The sequence below is a fragment of the Sceloporus occidentalis genome, unplaced genomic scaffold, assembly GCF_023333645.1.
Source record: "Sceloporus occidentalis isolate IW3139 unplaced genomic scaffold, rSceOcc1.0.p SCAF_8, whole genome shotgun sequence".
Classification (NCBI taxonomy): domain Eukaryota; kingdom Metazoa; phylum Chordata; class Lepidosauria; order Squamata; family Phrynosomatidae; genus Sceloporus; species Sceloporus occidentalis.
The window spans coordinates 41652143-41666175 of record NW_028316988.1 but is presented as its reverse complement, the minus strand read 5'-3'; the positions used below and the strand labels follow the sequence as shown (position 1 = coordinate 41666175).

At 45.2% G+C, this 14033-nt stretch overlaps 1 protein-coding gene across 1 annotated transcript in view; it reads left to right on the top strand.

The window, feature by feature from the left end:
• OPHN1 (oligophrenin 1) overlaps window positions 1-13826 on the top strand; it is a 52357-nt gene extending 38531 nt beyond the window's left edge. Inside the window, exons 17-24 of the mRNA XM_089536385.1 lie at window positions 580-685; window positions 1422-1581; window positions 6397-6544; window positions 7469-7780; window positions 8172-8337; window positions 9766-9816; window positions 10534-10586; window positions 10809-13826. Coding sequence (XP_089392511.1) covers window positions 580-685; window positions 1422-1581; window positions 6397-6544; window positions 7469-7780; window positions 8172-8337; window positions 9766-9816; window positions 10534-10576 — 986 coding nt within the window. The 3' untranslated portion in view covers window positions 10577-10586; window positions 10809-13826. The remainder of the gene's footprint in view (window positions 1-579; window positions 686-1421; window positions 1582-6396; window positions 6545-7468; window positions 7781-8171; window positions 8338-9765; window positions 9817-10533; window positions 10587-10808) is intronic.
• The last annotated feature ends 207 nt before the right edge of the window (window positions 13827-14033 follow it).

The window sequence follows — 14033 nt, the reverse complement described above, 5'->3', positions numbered from 1 at the left end:
TATAAACTATAGAGCACATCATCAAAGGCCCTTTAATGCGGCACATTATTAAAGGCCCTTTTGGCTTGGGTTTTTAAATGAGTTAAAAACACATAAAAATGAATGATGGAGTTGTCGATGTGCAACCAGAGAACTTGGCTCCTGGCAAAGAGGAAAGCAGTTGTTTCCTTCAGAGGGAAATAATGGCATTTGTATGTAAAATAGACCAAAATTAGCTATAATCAGTTTAAAATAATTCTGTATTTAATATTATTGTGCGTGTGCATTTGCGCCTGTGGACTTATGGCAACCCAATGAATTTCATAGGTTTTACATAGGCAAGGAATACTTACAGTTGGTTTTTCTAGTTCCTTCCTCTGTAATAGAGCCTACAGCATCTGGTCTTCTTTGGTGGTCTCCCATCCAAGGACTGACCAGGGCTGACCCTGCTTAGCTCCCAACATCAGGTGGGATTTTCAGGATATTTAAGGCAGCATTCATTAAAATGAACCCACTTAAGCATTATTAACAAAATCCTTTCCTTTCTTGACCGCGCTCCTAAATGCCTTTCTTCTTGGATCCTTTTCCCCCTTTCTCCAGAGTCTGAAAACTTGGATTATAGGCTGGGAGCCATCCATTCCTTGGTTTATAAACTCCCAGAGAAGAACCGGGAAATGCTGGAGCTTCTCATCAGGCACCTTGTCCAGTAAGTTAAATGGGATGCTATGGAAGACGGATGCCATAAACTAAACCCAAAGCAGGGACTGAGTGGCTGAGATGTGTATGCATTGTGTAGCAATTGTGGCTTGAGTAGTGGATGTGACCAACAGGAGCCAGGCAAAAATGAAGGTATTGTGGCCATGCTTTTATTAGACCAGCCGAAAAGCCACATAATTTGCTGTGCAAGGTTTTGAAACACATGTTTCTTCACCAAGCATATGATATTATATTCGTTGGGAAGGGGCACAGGATTCTCTATGCAAGCTTTTGAAACACACACGTTTCTCCATCAAGCAAATATGCGGTGACCCCCTCCTCAGTGTTTTCGTGGGTGGCTGAGATAGTGACACCTTTGCTTTCTGATGGTTTGCTGTGTGCAAATTTTGTTTCATGCACAAGATTATTAAAAATGCTGTATAAAATTACCTTCAGGTTATGTCTATAAGGTGCATATGAAACATAAATGAGTTTTGGCTTTAGACTTGGGTCCCATCTCCAAGATCGCAGCTATTTCATAATCAGAAATAAATAAATGAATCTGAAATCCAAACAGTTCGGCTCCCAAGCATTTTGGATAAGAGAGACTCAACTTATAATAGATGCCAGGAGCCCTGTCCCACATTCAGATTCACGGCCCTGACCTCAGTCTTTCTTTGTGTCTTGCATGGTTGGTTTCTCCGGACCACGATCTCTCCAACCCGATGCCTGTTTCCTTTTGGCAGTGTGTGTGAACACAGCAAGGAGAACCTGATGTCTCCGTCGAACATGGGGGTGATATTTGGCCCCACTCTCATGCGAGCCCAGGAGGACACCGTGGCGGCCATGATGAACATCAAGTTCCAGAACATTGTGGTGGAGATCCTCATTGAGCACTTCGACAAGGTAGGGCCGTCCCTGAGATAACAGGGACCCTTTTCTGAGTCCTCAGGGCTGTGGGTTCCTGTAGCCAAGCAAGGAATCAAACTCTGGTCTCCAGGGTTGTAGCCCAACGCTCAAACCACTACACCACACTGCCTCAGATAGAAATATACATATACCCATTCCCATCTTTGCCCAACATTGGGTAAGCCCGTTCATTCATTTAAAAGCATTCTGGCCACCTTAGCCTCAAGGGTGCTACAAGATCATTTTGCACACTGATGTTCCAGGGTGAGAAGTATTTGGAAGGCAATTCCAGTTGGACTGACAAAACATCTGCATGAAATTGCCAACGATGGGATCCCAAGAGCACAACTACACAAAGATGTCTAGATGTCTTCCAGAAGAGATCCTGCATTGAGCGAAGGGTGGAATTAGATGGACCATAGAATCCTTTCCAACTCTATGGTCCTATGAAAATGGAGCAGCAGTTGAGACCATTCCTGAAATCTGTGTTTCTTGCATCCCTTGGCCATCTGTGCTTGGCATAGTTGCAATCCCTTGTTGCAGATGAAGGAGGAGAAAGCCCTCTTTCAAAAGTGACCTTGCTTGGTTTTCTGCTTTTTCCTCTGAAACAAGGGTTTGCAACTGTGCCAAGCACAGATGGCCAAGGGATGCAAGAAACACAGATTTCAGGAATGGCCTCAGCGGTCTGCTCCATTTTCATAGGGACATAGAGTTGGAAGATGGTCTATAGACCATCTAATTCAACCCTTCGCTCCATGCAGGATCTCTATCTAGAACATCTCCAGTAAGGAGTATCCAGCCTCTTTTGGGAGACATCTAGACCTCTAAAGAAAGAGACCCCATTGCCTCTCCAGGCAGTTGGTCAACTACTCTTAGCCTCAAGACGCTCCTCATATTAGTCCATCAAAATCTACCCCCAGTAATTTAAAAACAGTGGTGTCCTCTCTTCAAGGGTTTCCCCATTACTTCCCATTTCCACGTTCTCCTTGACTCGAGGGATTCTGGTCGGCCGAGGGAGGTTGGGAGAGAAGATGAAAAGCTATTTCCCATCTCCAGAATGAGCTCATTTAATTAAAAGTGAGTCTACAGCACTTCTTCCTGGTCTTTAATTTCTGCTGCGATAAGGTTAAGCTAGTAACGTTTTATTAGGTTTGGCGCTGGTAAGTGTGGTCTCAGTCTGGAAAATGTTTCGGCTCCCAACGTAAGCAAACACTTCAAATGAGATTCGGGTTGGCATGATATATTATTTATGCCGTGAATTATGAAGACTCAAAGGACAGGCAAGTTGTTGAGTCAGTCGGGGCGGGTGATTATTCTTCCTGCGGCTTTAAACCTGAGCGCTTTACCGCTAAATTAAAAAGTTGATCCCCCTGGAAACAGGTTTTTGATGGTGTTACACAACCCCCTGCTCTGCATTCTTAGGACTGGGACAATATCACACTGCTTCTGAATAATTTAAAATTGGGCTTTTATTGCGCCAATAACGTGGTGCAAACCTACTGGGAGTACAGGACCGTGCAAGCATTTTGGATAGGCTTAGATGGTGATGTCTTTTCAGCCTGTTTTAAAAGAGATTAAAAAGTGCTCAGGCTGCATCTGCACCACAGAAATAATCCAGTTTGACACCTCTTTATCTGCCATGGCTCCATCCTATGGAATCCTGGGAATTGTAGTTTGTTGCGGCACTGGAGCTCTCTGACCGAGAAAGCGAAATGTATCACAAAACTACGAAATTTAGATGCCATTGTTGAAATGCTCTCCATGCCCAGCTCCTCTGGAACAAGCCCCTGGCCATGTTCAGTTGCATGGAAGATATTTTATGTGGCTGGAGGGAGAGGGGTGGAAACTGCCCAGCCCCAGAGAGATCCCTGTTGACAGCTTATGCCTTTGCTTTGCAGCCTCGGAAGGTAATAAATGGCCGTTTAAAAAAGAGTGACGCTCTTATCACTCACTTAATTGATGCCACTGGGGCCACCGCGTCTTTACAGCTCATGTGCCAGTCTCTAAAATGAGCTCCCCTGGGAGTAAAAGGGCAGCGATGCTCCCAGTCTGTTGCTGCATCTAAATATTCTGGCAGGCCTCCATGATCTGTGGAGAATATGGATGGTATTATGGTGGCACGGCACGGTTCTCTGATCTTGTCTGGTTTCCATTCCCTAAAATCTTTAAATCGCTTAAATAATAAAAGAAAAGTGGGTTTAGGGTGAGGAAGGAACAACTTGCTTGGGTTTTAACACACACACATCAGCCTGATGCATTGAAAACATGGCTGGAAACAGGACAGGCAGTTCTCTTTTCATCTGCCATTCTCATACTCTCTTGTTGGCACAAACAGCCCAGTTGTAAATTACAGCATAAAAATGGAGAGGAAGATCCCCAGCTGTGATGGCTCAAGCTGTTCCAAAAAGCCTACCTGTCAAATGGCAGGAATGAAGATTTATGGGCACTAAGTTCAGGGGAACAGAGACCAGAAGACTAAAAGTAACCGGGAGCGATGGCGCAGTCCTCTTGCCAAAGGGTCAGCCTTCTCCAGATCCCATTACTCCCTTCCCAAACTTCCCAGTTTACAACGGTGGAAGGTTTGGACCATCTTCCATACAGTGGAAAGGAAGAATGGAGATGTATCTGGCCTTCTGTTGTTCTTGTGTGCCTTCAAGTTGTTTCCAGCTTACGGTGACCTTATCATAGAGTTTTCTTGGCACGTTTCTTCAGAGGGGGTTTGCCATTGCCTTCCCCTGAGGCCAAGAGAGAGTGTGCCTTGTCCAAGGTCAACCATTGGTTTTTCATGGCTGAGCTGGGATTCGAACCTTGGCCTTCAAGGTCTTAGTCCAACACCCAAACCACAACACCACACTGATGGTCAAATTGGGATTGTTGTGTGCCTCCAAGTCTATGGCAACCCTCTGGTGACCCTATCATGGACTTTTCTTGGCACATTTCTTCAGAGGGGGTTTGCCATTGCCATTCTCTGTGGCTGAGAGTGCATGACTTGCCCAAGGTCACCCAGTGGGTTTCCGTGGCCGAGTGAGGATTCGAACCCTGGTCTCCTGAGTCATAGCCCAGTGCTCAAACCACTACACCACGCTGGCTCTCCAGTGACATATGGAAGTGTAATCCCACCCTACATTTCCATAGGTATGTTTTTGGTTATGGTGGAGGTTCATATTTGTTTTCTTCCTCTGCAACAAGCAAAGACCTTTGGACTCATTGTATCGCTGCCCCAGCAGCCATTTTGTTGCTGATGGAGAGACGGGGCAATCGGAGAAGCATCTGGCTATGTCTCTGAAGTTATGCACAAACCAATGGCATCATCTGCTGAGATCTCCAAAGGACCCTGGCAGGTCTTGACAGAAGATACCTGTGGTCTATATCTGGCTATGCAGATTTAGCCATAAACGTATCCAATCCCACCCACCCACCATTCTCTACCAAACACCAAATGGTTATCATGCCATTGTGAAAACAGCGGTTCATGAAACACACTGTTTCTCAACTCTGGATGAAACATTTCTGGATGTCTATCTGGCTGTATTCAGATGTCATACCAAACCAGGATCAAATCAGGATAGCTTGTTCTCTTGGGTTCTGAAAAATACTGTTTCTTATAGCTGGAGGAAACATTAAACTATGCTTCATGACAACCATGACAAAGAAGGTCTTGATTCCTTCTCCTCATGATAGATGAAGAGGAGGAAGAAATGCAAGGCTACTCAAACTTACAATGCCAAGTTTTGGCCTTAATGCAATATAAATTTTGAAAACCAACACAATAACTCCCCTTTAAACCACATCAAGAGCCGGTGTGGTGTAGGGGTTTGCATGCTGGACTATGACCCACATGGCCATCTCAGCCCCAGAAAATCCCATGATAGGTTCACCTTGGGTTAAGATGAAAACAACTTGAAGGCATGCAACAACAGCAAGCTGCATCAAATGGTCTCCGCCAAAGCTGCTCCCCGCCTCCTGAAACGTCGTCATTTATCAAAGAGAGACATTTTTCTTCATTTTGTAATCTGCCTGGAAACATCATCTGAGTTGATAGATCGTTCAAATTGCAATTAACAGATAATTGGAAGCTTTGATTGGCACTGACAACCGTATCAGCCGTGAAGCTCCAGGTTCTGATCCCGGTTCCAAACAATACGGGCATTTGTTTGTCTAATTTAGCAGAAAACAGCATTTCTCTGTGTCAACTGTGTGGAAAACCATCTGCTTTCTTGTGAATCCGCAAGTCAGTAAAAACAGTGCTGCATTCAGGCTCATTTCATTTTAATTTGTATCAGCTTCTTCTAGCTAACGAAGTGGGAGTGGTTTGCAAAGAGATTTAAGGGAGAAGTCTGGGAAGGGGCCCAGCCTCAAAATTACACTGAAGAAAGGAATGAAGAAGAGTTTGTGCCTCGTTAATTATAGGATCGTCAAGACAAGTGGGACCCCCAGGATGGTTTTGAAGTCTGACTGCGGATGGTTTCCGTCCTTGGGTTAGATCCCCACATTTGCCTTTAGTTGGTTGTTGTGTTCCTTCAACTCTTTTGTGAGCTATAGGGTTTTCTTGGCAAGATTTGCCCTTTGAGTGTATGACTTGCCAAGATAGTGGCTTTTCATGGCTGAGCAGAGATTTGAACACTGGTCTCCTTTTTGTACTCTCTAATCGTAATAAAATCTCCTTTGGTGAACTAAACCTGCATATAATCCAGAAGTCAGTCTTTTCGCCATCATCAGGGAAACCTTGGTGTGGAAGGCTTGATGGATGGTGCAGGAGGTCAATGCAGAAGAGACTCTGTGGAGTCATGTTCTTCTTATTTCTTCCCCCAGATATATTCTGGCCCCCCTGAAGACAACGCCGCACCCCCGGTGCCTCCTCCGCGGGTGGCCACCCGGCGCCACAAACCCATCACCATCTCCAAGCGGCCCCTGAGGGCAAGACCGGTCTTCTTCGGAGGGTCTGTGGAAGAAAGCGGAGGTTAGTGGAGCTCCTCTCTCTGGTGCCTCACCGGCCTCCAGTGACCAACATTTGTCTCCGAGGGGAAGTTCATGGCTTGAGAGAGGAGCAGGGCAGCTGCGGCTTCACAGGGCCAAAAACATGGGTTTGTTTTTCACAAAAAGATGTATATATAAACCAGGAATTGCTGTCCTTGGCCATATGTGGCCATTGTGGTGCTCCCATCTGGCTCTTGGGGTGTCACTCTTCCCCAAAACACAATCATTTGGTAGTTTTCTCATTTTTTGTATGTTGTTTCTCCCCGTTTTGCAAGGTTGAACTATTGTTCCTAGGGCTAAGTTACTGGCAATGAAGAAGTTTAAACTGAAATGTTGTGGTACTTTGGTCCCATCTACTACAGTAGGGTTGGGCAACTGGACCAGGACCAGGACCAGTGCCCCCCAAGGACCCCCACAGCAAGGACCTATCCTCTTAAACTTTGGAAGAGCCCCATAGATTGGCATGCATAGATAGCAATATCTATCGCCTTATCTCTCTATCTCTCTCTATTATCTGTTATCTGTTCTCTGAAACTAGGCAAAGTGAGCCCTCCATATCCATGGATTCCTTATCCATGGAATCAACCATTCACAGCATGAATATATATATATACTATACACACACACACACACACACACACACACACACACACACACACATTTCAAACAGTAAACCTACTTTTACCATTGTATATAAGGGACACCCTTTTACTACGTCATTGTATTTTTATACAATAATATATTGTATATTAGATATACATTAGGACTTGAGCAACAACAGAGTTTGATATCCATGGGGGCTTCTGGAACCAAGCCCCGGCAGTTACCAAAGGCTCATTGTATTTGTCCAAGTGTGTCTTGGGGCTTTTTGTCCATTGTTGCTTACTGTTTGGGTTCTCTTTGGCAGAGTTTGGCCAAGGCCTCACTCCCAATGGCATGGTCATGCCCAACTACGGCGAAGCTCCAAAGCCGCTCCAACGGAGCCGACTGCCTTCACACCGGATTGGAGAACCTGACTCTGCAAAGCCCAGCTTCGAAAGCAAGCCAGAACCGTGCTCAGAGGTAGATGTGGGGAAACTGGTGTCCAGGCTCCAAGACGGCGGGGCAAAGTTCGCCAACAAAGCCGCCAATGGGGTTGTGCCTGTGTCTGGCTGCCTGAAGGCCTCCAATCTCCATGTGAAGAGGCCAGCCCCAAGGCCTGGGATGAGCGCCAAAGAAGGTGAGCCTTCCCCTTGCATGCTTCTGCTTGTGGGTCTTGCAAAATATTTAGCATGAAGATAGAATTAATTTGCAAGAGCCAAACTCACCTTGGTCCCAAAGGTGTCAATTGTGGTGTTGCTGTTTTTATGGCATTTATTTATATCCTGCCTTTGGGACTCAAGGCAGCGTCCAACAGTATGGAAACTTCATTCTGGGAGTTGCAGTTCAAAAAACCCTTGACTTTGTTGTGGCCGGTGCTGCTCCCAAACCCTTGACATTTGACCATCCCAGTCGAGAAGGAGGTTCTGCTAATTGGGGTTGCAACTCCCTATGAAGGGGACCAGGTTGTCATTCTGTGTATTGTTGTTATCTTTTACGATGAATGGTTGTTTGTCACTTTGCAAACACAGGCGAATACGAAGGCTTCGTCAAAGCACGATCGCCTGGAGAGAAGCCAGTGATAATGCGTCCTCCAGTGAGACCCCCAGACCCTCCGTGCAAAGTCCCCACGCCCCAAAAACCAGAGCCAAAGCCCGATTTGCTCATTGGTGGAACTGGAGAGGCTTCTTCCTCTGTGTGAGTAGCAAAGTGGAGTAATAAGTTGAAACAGACTGCAATTGGATAGGATGAGCAACAACCGCAGGGAGACTAGAAACTGCATTTCCCTTCAGTCCCCAAATTCTTAGCCTCGCAGGGACTTAAAACGCCAGTCGCCTGTTTAGAAATTTAGGTGCCAAGTAAAAAAAAAAAGCCCTGTTTGTTTATTAAGCCCTTTGGGCCTCCCTGATTTATTTTAGCTGCTCTGCTCAGGGTTTTTGAACCTTTTGACTGTTCCGGACCTGTTTTAACTTGTTAATTGGTTTAAGATTGTTTTAGTCTTTCATGCTTTAAATTATTAGCCCTGATGTTACCTGCATGCAGCCCTTAATAGCTTTAGATGTGGGGCAGGATAGAAACGTTTGGATGAATAAATATAAGCTCTTTCAAGGAAAGGCGGAAGATCAGACAAAGAGATGCTCAGTGGCTTTTTCTGCCAGGGATTTCCTCTTCACAGAAGACGCCGCTGGCGCTTGGCCACAAGCGGTTACATGTATTTCAAGAGCTTATTCGTCTTCCCATGAGCCGGTCCTCAAGAGAGAGGTCAAGTAACACAGCTAGGACTGTCTGCCTCATTTCTCCACCAACATTTCCTTCCCTTGCATCCAAGGGATTGCCTTTCAACATCATGCTCTGTAGCAAGGGATCCCAACCTTTGCTCCTTCATTTGTTTTCGACTTCAGATCCCAGACATCCTACCCAACTTGACCAACAGTTGGGCATTATAGGAGATGATGTCCAGAACATCTGTAGGACCAAAAGTTGGGCCTTTCAACAGCATGGTCTCTAGCACCGGTTCCCAACTTTGGGTCCTCCATTTGTTTTGGACCTCAGATCCCAGGCATCCTAGTCACCTTGACCAACAGTCATGCATTATGGGAGCTGAAGTCCAGAACATCTGGAGGACCAAAAGTTGGGCTTTCAACATCAGGCTCTGTAGCAGTGGTTTCCCACCTTTGGTCCTCCATTTGTTCTGGACTTCAGATCCCAGACATTTTAACCAACTTGACCAACAGTCAAGCATTACAGGAACTGAAGTCCAGAACATCTGGAGGACCAAAAAGCTGGCCTTTCAACAGCATTCTCTGTAACAGTGGTTTCCAACCATTGGTCCTCCATTTGTTTTGGACTTCAACTCCCAGAAGCCCCAGCCAGCTTGGCCAAGAGTCAGGAATTATGGAAGCTGAAGTCCAAAAACAACGGAGGACCAAAGGTTGGGGACTACTGCTCTATAGCACAGGTATCATCTGCCAAATGAGCCAGAAATGATGGTATGTGTTAAGCCAGATGGACAAAGAAAGCATCCAGAAGTGTGGTCAAAAATATGTGCATAGGGTAGTCTATGCCTCACAAAAATGAAATCATTGCATGGAAAGTGAATGCTTTGTGTTGGTTATTCTTTTTCAGAGTTGCTTCTAGAACAAAATTCTTCGAAACGGCTTCTTTCAGAAGAGGCAGGTAAGGCTTGGCTGGGACCATTCAGAGGTAAAATTGACACCGCAAGACATAAAAGTGGTCAGAATGGAAAGTCTGGAGAAATTCCTCTTTCTCAAAGCAGAAACCAGAATGCAGCAATGTTAAGGAAAACGCTGATGCATTAATCCTCCAACAAGAAAAAAATGCATTTCTTAACCTTAAGCCATGAAACCTATGAAATTTGTAAAAATGGCTAAAATGTAAAGTTACTGGAAGTGGCCAAATTACCTCCAACAAAGTAACCCTATCATGGCCGGATTTCTTGAAGAGTGGAGATTTCTCGAACTGACACAACTGCATTCTGTCAGAACCTGGGATCTGTAATTCTGCAAAGCATGAGAGCTCTTTTTCTGAGAACTGTAAATGCTCCTTCCTAGACGACAAACCTCAGGATTTCATAGGATGGGACCATGGCAGTCAAAGTGGAACAATTTCCAAAAACACTTTGGGATGTGTAAATACTGCACCAAATTCTCACCACTTTATTACTCTTCATGACTCGGTTTCTCAAGTGCCATGAAACCCATTTCCTTTGGCCAGGAGATAAGAGTGCACACTCCTTCCATCCCAAGTTAGGCGTTCTTGTGTTGCAAACCTTTTCTGCTCCTGCCTGGCAGAATTCAAGGGCAGGGTTGCCTTGCAAACCTTTCTGCATCTTTTAAAAAGTATTATTGTTTGTCTTCTTCCTTTCTTTTCCAGCTCTTCGTCACCTCAAGGCAGGCTCCCAAGCGATGAAGGCTGAGAGCCAAAAGGTATGCTTAAGTGTCACAAAAAGCCAGCAGTTCTTCCAAGAGAATGTGATTTCTGGTGGTATTTTGGGTGCGCAGGGAGAGATGAGAGTGGAAGGATCCCAACCTGGGGTTTACCTTTAATCTTCTTCTGAAATGGGGCACAGATCCTACCAGACTGGGTCAGAAATTATTTCAGGAGTCCATCCTTCTGAGCTATGAGATATTCCATGTCTTCTTTCCCAGGCTTTTCCTTGTCGGATCCTGGAAAATTGGTCCCGGTTCCCCGCGCGGATTGTCCTGCCTCCCAGATCTCCAGCTGTTTTAAGACCAGCTATTCTGCAGGATTGTGTCCTTGGAGACTACTGTTGTGAACAGCTTCTGTTGCTGCAAGAGACAGGAATATTCTCAGGGAAGGATATTTCCGTCTTGGAGTTGAGCAAAGGCGCCCTTGGCAGCACTCATTGGTTCCACCGTTTCTCCGTTTCTTGTGTCCAAAGAGCATGGCTTGGCTTTTCCATGAAGCGCTGCGCAGAGGCTGATGTTTGCATGGTGCAGCTTGACCATTGACCATTAAAACCGGCCTCTTCCACAATCCTCTTCTTGACAATGATCTCCTAGGATTTTATGTACTGGGTGATCCTATTCCAGAAGGGTCTGCTTTGGGACTATATCCTGATGTTAATGCACTGGCTGTGTTGAGTTGTTTTACGGTCTCTGCCTACCCACCCTTTTTCTATTTTAATTTCTTTTACAGACCAGGGCTTTGTGTGTTGTGTGTTGTGTGTCTGTCCAGACTTGCAGCAGCAAGTCTCCCGTTGATAAAATGCTGAAAACTATCCTGCCAAGATAGATCAATGTGCTTTCCATCCAAGTTTCTCTCTTTGGCTTTGTACGAAATGCAGATATTCAGGGGCAAGGGTGGGACTGTAGATACCTTGCTCTACTCTTCATATGAATGTGAAATCCTTTAAAGCTGCGACTCTTACCTTCCATCGGGAACGGCGTCAGTACGTTGAAGGAGCCCCTTGCACATTCCGTCTGGTGGCATTTTTGGTAACCTCCAAAGCAGCTGTCGGTAATGGATATAGCTTTGTGACTTATGTTGGCCTCCATTCCACCCTTCCTTAGGCTGCTTTCCACATGAGGAACAGCTTCCAGTTTGAAGTGGAATGAGGCAAGATGACTGTCCAGTGCCATTTTGTAAAAATAACTGTTATTATCTTGCTAACAGTCCTGCAGCTGATGCAAAAGAGAGACTGTGTTGAAAGCCTAGGCTCTCTTACAAACACGCCTAGAAGTCTCTGGACCATGAGGGAAATGGCACAGGAGTGTTGAGATGTTTCGTTGCAGATGCTCCTTCTCCTGGGTCCAACATGAGTCCTTGTGGACAAGGATAACCACCTGTAAGCCACATAGGGCTGTTTTTGGGACCACGGTCCAATTTGTAAATGCCCCCAAATGTCCCCTTGGCAATTTTGATATGTATTCCGTGCCACTGTTTTAGACCTGGGAGAAGCCTTTTTTCCCCCAGCAGGAACTGACCCAGAATCCAACTTTCTGTTAGGAAAAGAAAGGAATGGAACATCTCAGAGGGCCAAAAATGTAATGAAATGTCAAGGATGTTGGCGGCATTTGTGATTGAAGGGACCTGTGTCATCCTTAGCTTACAAATGCTCTGAAAATCTCCATCCCACCCACCAACAGCATTCTGTTTACAAATTCAGTTGCTTTGAAGAACATGGTCCAGGTGAAACCACGGTTTCAGGGACCAAAGCAGACGTTGTCCAGATGTTGCATTCTAGTAGTCCTTCCCAGGCAGTGCTTTGCCAAAAGGGCTGCCCATCTTTGGAGGGCAGCCCTATGCCACCTGCTTCCTTCATAGGCACAAAGTTGGCTTTTTGCAGCATCCTGTCCCAGGAGACCTCCAGAATTTGCTCCCTGTCAGTCCTATGTGTGCGTTGTATCGGTGCTCACAGATTCATTGTGGTTGCCGAAGGAAAGAAAAAGATGCACTGCATACCCAAGTGGCTATGGTCTCTCAGTGTTTCTACTTGCTTGTTGTGGATCTCCCAGGAATGATTTAGTTGTGTTTTCTTGCATGGCAGAAGGTTGGAGTAAATGGCCCTTGGAGCCTCCTCCAGCCCTATATTTCTGTGATTCCATGGACCCTAAAATGGGGGGAAAGGGATATTGGAGCCCCCCAAAACCAGGCTGTGGGTCCCCCCTCAATGATCTGACAAAATTGGACCATCCTGACTCCCATGTAGTTGAGCCTCCTTAGGATTCACCAGTCCGAAGTGTAATGAAATGGTCAAGCATTAAGAAATGTCAGTACCCAATAGAGTATCCAACACTCCTATGAATATTGTCCATGAATGAGTCTTCATATTTGAGGATATTAATGGGAAGTGATTCTGCACAGAAGTACAAATGTTTTTTTCTGCAGAAAACTCACATTTTGTGCACAGAAAAACCTGTTTTCTCCATCGGAAACGGTGTTTTTCTCAGAAAAACACACACACATGTTTAATTCTGCATGGAATAATTCCACATTTTGGGATGTGTGACACTGAGGAGAACGAAACCCAGAAATCATTTGTTTTCTTCGGCAGCCCTGAGATCATTCATTGTTGTGTGTGAGGATGACCTTGGCAAATGTTTACATTACTGCTGAGGACTGCAGATCCCATTGCTCCACATCAGCATAACTAATGATGAGGGTTGGTGGGAACTACAGTCAAATAACATCCAGTGGACCAGATATTGCTCTTATCAAAGCTTCGTTGTTATTGCGTTGGCGTTGTTGTGGACCAAACAAAGAAGTAAAGGTCTCAAGCTAAATTCATTGTGGTCTGTCCATAATTCCAAGGAATCAGATCATTAATTACACAAATACTTCTGGTCAGTGGATGAAGAGTGGCCAGAGGAACGGATTAAAAGATGTGATGGAGACTAGAGAAGGTGAAGGTGATTCTGCATTGTGGCATTTGGAATCTAATTCTTGGGGTTATTTCCTGTCTGTTGATTTGGGGAGCAAGGCACATGGTGGGCATCATGTTGACTTCCAAGCATTCGCATGTGCGTAGTTGGTCCATCATTCCTCATAAGCTAAAGGCGTCCAGCAATTCAACTCAGTACTCTGTGAATTTCAAAGCACTTGAGCAAATTTTCCATCGGATGTTTTGTGTTTGTTAAAACGAGTAGATTAGTTGTAATTATGTTTATCGAGTTTCCACGGATTAAAAGAAATCCACTTAGCAACCCTCGTCTGTGGTCTTTTAAATTAGGTGAATGTTGTTTTCGAAGTATTTGCAAACATTATACAGCGCATGTCTAGGGATGTCTAGATGCACAGAACGGTACAGTCAGAAGTCTCCGGACATTTCTGTTATGCGCAGTTGTAGCACTTTGAGACCAGTTTAACTTATCTTGGCCTGAGATTTGTCATTCGGGGAGGATACTTGGAAT